Genomic DNA, 4,058 nt, shown 5'->3' with positions numbered 1-4,058 from the left:
ATGCATTTTCCCACAGCTAAAGACACAAAGCCATTTCGACTGTATCTGCAAATGGCATTTCTTTATATTCACAAAAAGACTCCAACAATAACTCCCTCTCCATCCACGTCTGCTTCTCCTTCTTTCTTCTCCTCTCTTCACTCATCATGGCTAAGGATGTGATCTAAACTATTCAACATATTTATTCATTTAATTGCCAGAACCATACAAGTTCACATCCTCATCTAATTCCCCCTCCACCCCTTCATTAATGTAGAGCTTGCAATTCCTCCAATTCTTTGGGATCAAAATTCTATTTCACCATTTTCAAAATATACCTGCTCACTGGTTCCTATGCATCTACCTTTCCCTCAAACTCTTTTTATACAGTTCTCAAAACTATTTGAGTCAATAAAGAGACTATTAAAATAAAAAACGCCAAACTTCATTCAATTGCAGTATTGATTTTTTACCTTTATACTAATATTACAATTACCTCGTAGTTGTTATAGGGATGCTTATATACCAAGGTAACAATTATTTCACATTTGCGTTCATGGAATCATGAGTGCACATGTTGGAAGTTCTAGATAGGAATTAGCAAGAAAAAAATGAAATGTATTGAGGCAGAAAGCTTCTGAATAAATATACCTTGATAGATGTTAAAGAAAACAATCCCCCTTCTGAATAACCATCCTCCATGACATCAACTTGCATTCCTGTTGCGCTACGAGTTTTTGCCTGTTAAATATCAGAATCAAGACATCCATATATAGTCTGATCATCAAAGAGAATATGCAAATTGATGAAGAAACAAGATAAAATTAAACGAATGAATTTGTAAAATGGAAGAAACTACAATCATGTGTAACCTTGTATGTACTTGGCCATAATTTACGAACAAATCAAAATATAAAAGCATTAATATAAACACAAATGGGTAAAGAAATGGTAAAAGAACCTTGAAAATAAAAATAAAAAGAAATTATGAAATTCTATCCATTAATGAGAAATAGGAGAAATGAATGATGAAAATCAGAAGAAGCTTTGGTAGAAATAGAGAAAAACAAGCCAAAAAAGAAGATAAGGATAATTAATTAAAATGAGGCAATGAGCAAATCAAGGAGATCAATCGAAATAAAATCCATAATTCAAATACATTTAGATGGCCTGTTCAACAAATACAGAATTATCAACTTTCGCATGGGTGGCCATGGCAGGTCAAATAAAATGGTAAAAAAGCAAATGGAATACATGCTCAGTCTGTGTGTGAGAGAGAGGAGACGAAGAGTCAAATAGAGAAAGATATGCAATATGTAAAACAAACAAGCATACAAACCTTTGCTTTTCGCTTTGCAGTTGCTTTCTTCTCTCTCTTTTTCTTTGCATCCATAATGTCTTTAAGCTCAGACATTTCATTTAAAATATCCTCATCTTCATCTTTAGCTGGTAAATCCTCCCCTGACTCTTCTTTCTGAGATGCTGCACTTCGCTTCTCAGAGAGGTCTTTCCGGATAGCTAACCTCCACCTGAAACAAGAAATAGTATATAGCCATCACATGCAAGTATGAGAAATCCTGAACAAATAGGCATTTCTATAGAGAGTAAAAAGACCTACTTGAGGAGATGCTTGAAGTCCTGTTTTCCCAAAACCCGAAGATCTTCGCATAGCAATTTTACCTGGAATATGAACATAAGAATTCAAAACCAAAATACAGAGGATTGTATATGGTAAACCAGAAAGTAAAAGTCTGAACAATGGGCATACTTCATCTGTTGTAAGCTCATGATCTTTTATGGTGGCACAACCAGGATTATTGAATCCTATTGAAGTAATTGTTCCCAATAATTCCAAAGGCTTCTCAGTCCATATAAAATCTGAGGCTAGAGCTTCTTTTCGGAGTGTCGTATTCCCTTCTTCATAGCTGCATTTTTTCCATGGATTGATATTTTTGAAAGAACAAAATTTATAGACAACAGTCATCCATGGATTTAAGTTTTTGGAATACCCCAGAATTAGAAAAGAAATACTAACCCTTCACGATGACGCTTCTGCTTGGTGCCTCTCAATACATCAACCACCTACAAAAGAATATTAATACAATCCCCTAAGCCTCACATGCAATCTAGCATATTTAATGAAATGTTACAAACTTACCTTCGGAGGCTCTACAATTTCTTGAAAGAGATGTTTAACATCCAAGAGACGAGGATCAATTTTGGCAGGAGCACGATACCGCAAACAGACCACATAGATTTCAGCTGATGTGGATCGACTGGCTACAGGTTTTGTCACCTCTACTTTCTCAAAGAGCTGACATTTAAAGCATGCATTATTAATTCTAACAATGTCTTTCACATAGTGTCTATTTTTAACGAAAGACAGAAATATTCACTAACCTGCTTGAAAGCATACAGCAAGGAATTATAATCTTGAGACCGAAACACCTAAAATTGTCACAAGGAAAACAATATTTATTTTCTTGAGAATTCGCAACCAAGGTTTGTTTGTTCCAGACAACTCTGCCCAACAGCTCCATTAATTTACACATTCAAAGCTTGCTAGTTCCAACTTTTCCCAATAAAAGGTGATGGTTATGTCTTTAAAATGAAAACGAAAATGTCAAGATAAAATCAAGGGTTGCAAAAAATCATTTCTATTCCGCAAAGAGATTTATACAAAGATAGAGCACAAGACGTTATCATAATAGATATGTGTAAATTGTATGAACCTTGAGCTTATAGAACCTTGCCTCTACAGGACTTTAACATCAATGTTTAATTCCTCCAATCATCACATTGATACTCACTCATATGCCATTCATCCAAGTGTTACATACTTATTAATTAGAAAACGTTCATCTTCATTGATATGGCACCCATCAACCTCACCAACATCTCAAGTGGATCCGATTTCAAAGCCTTGTCCATATGGCGGTTGACTTTACCACAAAAAGAAGGATGAATTTTAAGAGCAAATAAACAAAGATCTACGCTTGGTACCAAAAAAGTGGAATCTTCATTAAATTTATCGATTCATCCAATTTCACAACATTTGATATAAGCATATTCATTGACTTTACCACAAAAAAAGGATGAATTTTAGGAGGAAATAAACAAAGCTCTAAGCTTGGTGAAAAAAAAAGTGGAATCTTCATTAAATTTATCGATTCATCCAATTTCACAACATTTGATATAAGCATATTCATTGATTTGACCACCAGAGAAAAAAGGCGAGAAAGAGCAAAACGAGGAGCAAATGAAGTCACTAACCTTGGTAATAAAAGTGCCTTTTGGGGCCAAGAACTCCGTAGCAAGGCGCAGGGAATCAAGCACAAGGGAGGCCTGAGAGGTGGCTTCCTTAGACCAAGCACCACCAACATTGGGAGAACCATCATGGAGAACAACATCGAACATCGTGTGGCCGCGTTCCTTGAGAAGTTTACGAATGGATGACTTACACTTAGGGGTTGTGATGTCCTCCTGTAAGGATAGGGCACCGCGAATGGGGCGGATGGGCACGAGGTCGATGCCGACAATGAGGCTGCCGACAGGCATGTGTTTGTAGGCTACCTGCATCCATCCGCCTGGGGCGGCGCAAAGGTCAAGCACGGAGCGAGCAGACGCCAGCACACGGAACTTGGAGTCCAGCTGCACAAGCTTGAAGGCGGCTCGAGAACGATACCCCTGCTCTTTGGCGAGATGGTAGAACCGATCCAACCTGTGCTTCCCTGTGGTCTTGCTCTTCCCCATCCTGCTCCCTCTCTCTCTTTCTCTCGCTCTCTCGCTCTGCCTCACTGCTTTCTAACGTGTCTGTCTGTCTGTCTGTCTAAAACCCTAAGCCTGAGCCTGAGCCTGAGCCTGAGCCTGATGATGTATGTATGTATGTATGTATGTCAATGTGTACAATACATTTGTTATGTATACATAGTGATACGGTAGTATGTACTATGTATGTAGTATGTTCGCTCCTCTCTCCTTCCTGCTTCCTCCTCCCTCTCGGGGATAATAATAATGTGTATGACCTACCTACCGGTACCTATATCGTATATGTATTGTACATATATGTAAATATGTAA

At 37.7% G+C, this 4,058-nt stretch overlaps 1 protein-coding gene across 1 annotated transcript; it reads right to left on the bottom strand.

Annotated features, from left to right (window-relative positions):
* Nucleotides 1-576: 576 nt before the first annotated feature.
* LOC147847354 (adoMet-dependent rRNA methyltransferase spb1-like) lies at nt 577-3,787 on the bottom strand. Its single transcript, XM_087339293.1, has 8 exons — nt 3,253-3,787; nt 2,380-2,427; nt 2,138-2,293; nt 2,015-2,061; nt 1,748-1,904; nt 1,598-1,659; nt 1,319-1,508; nt 577-720 (listed from the first exon to the last, which is right to left on the bottom strand). Exons 1-8 carry the CDS (start codon nt 3,730-3,732, stop codon nt 577-579), a joined length of 1,284 nt encoding a protein of 427 aa, XP_087195419.1. The 5' UTR covers nt 3,733-3,787.
* Nucleotides 3,788-4,058: the final 271 nt, after the last annotated feature.

This window comes from Azolla caroliniana, unplaced genomic scaffold (assembly GCF_043228905.1).
Source record: "Azolla caroliniana isolate FFs.n. ecotype wild unplaced genomic scaffold, voAzoCaro1.0.p SCAF_1137, whole genome shotgun sequence".
Lineage (NCBI taxonomy): Eukaryota > Viridiplantae > Streptophyta > Polypodiopsida > Salviniales > Salviniaceae > Azolla > Azolla caroliniana.
The sequence above is the reverse complement of the archived record's forward strand: the minus strand, read 5'-3'. Positions and strand labels throughout refer to the sequence as shown.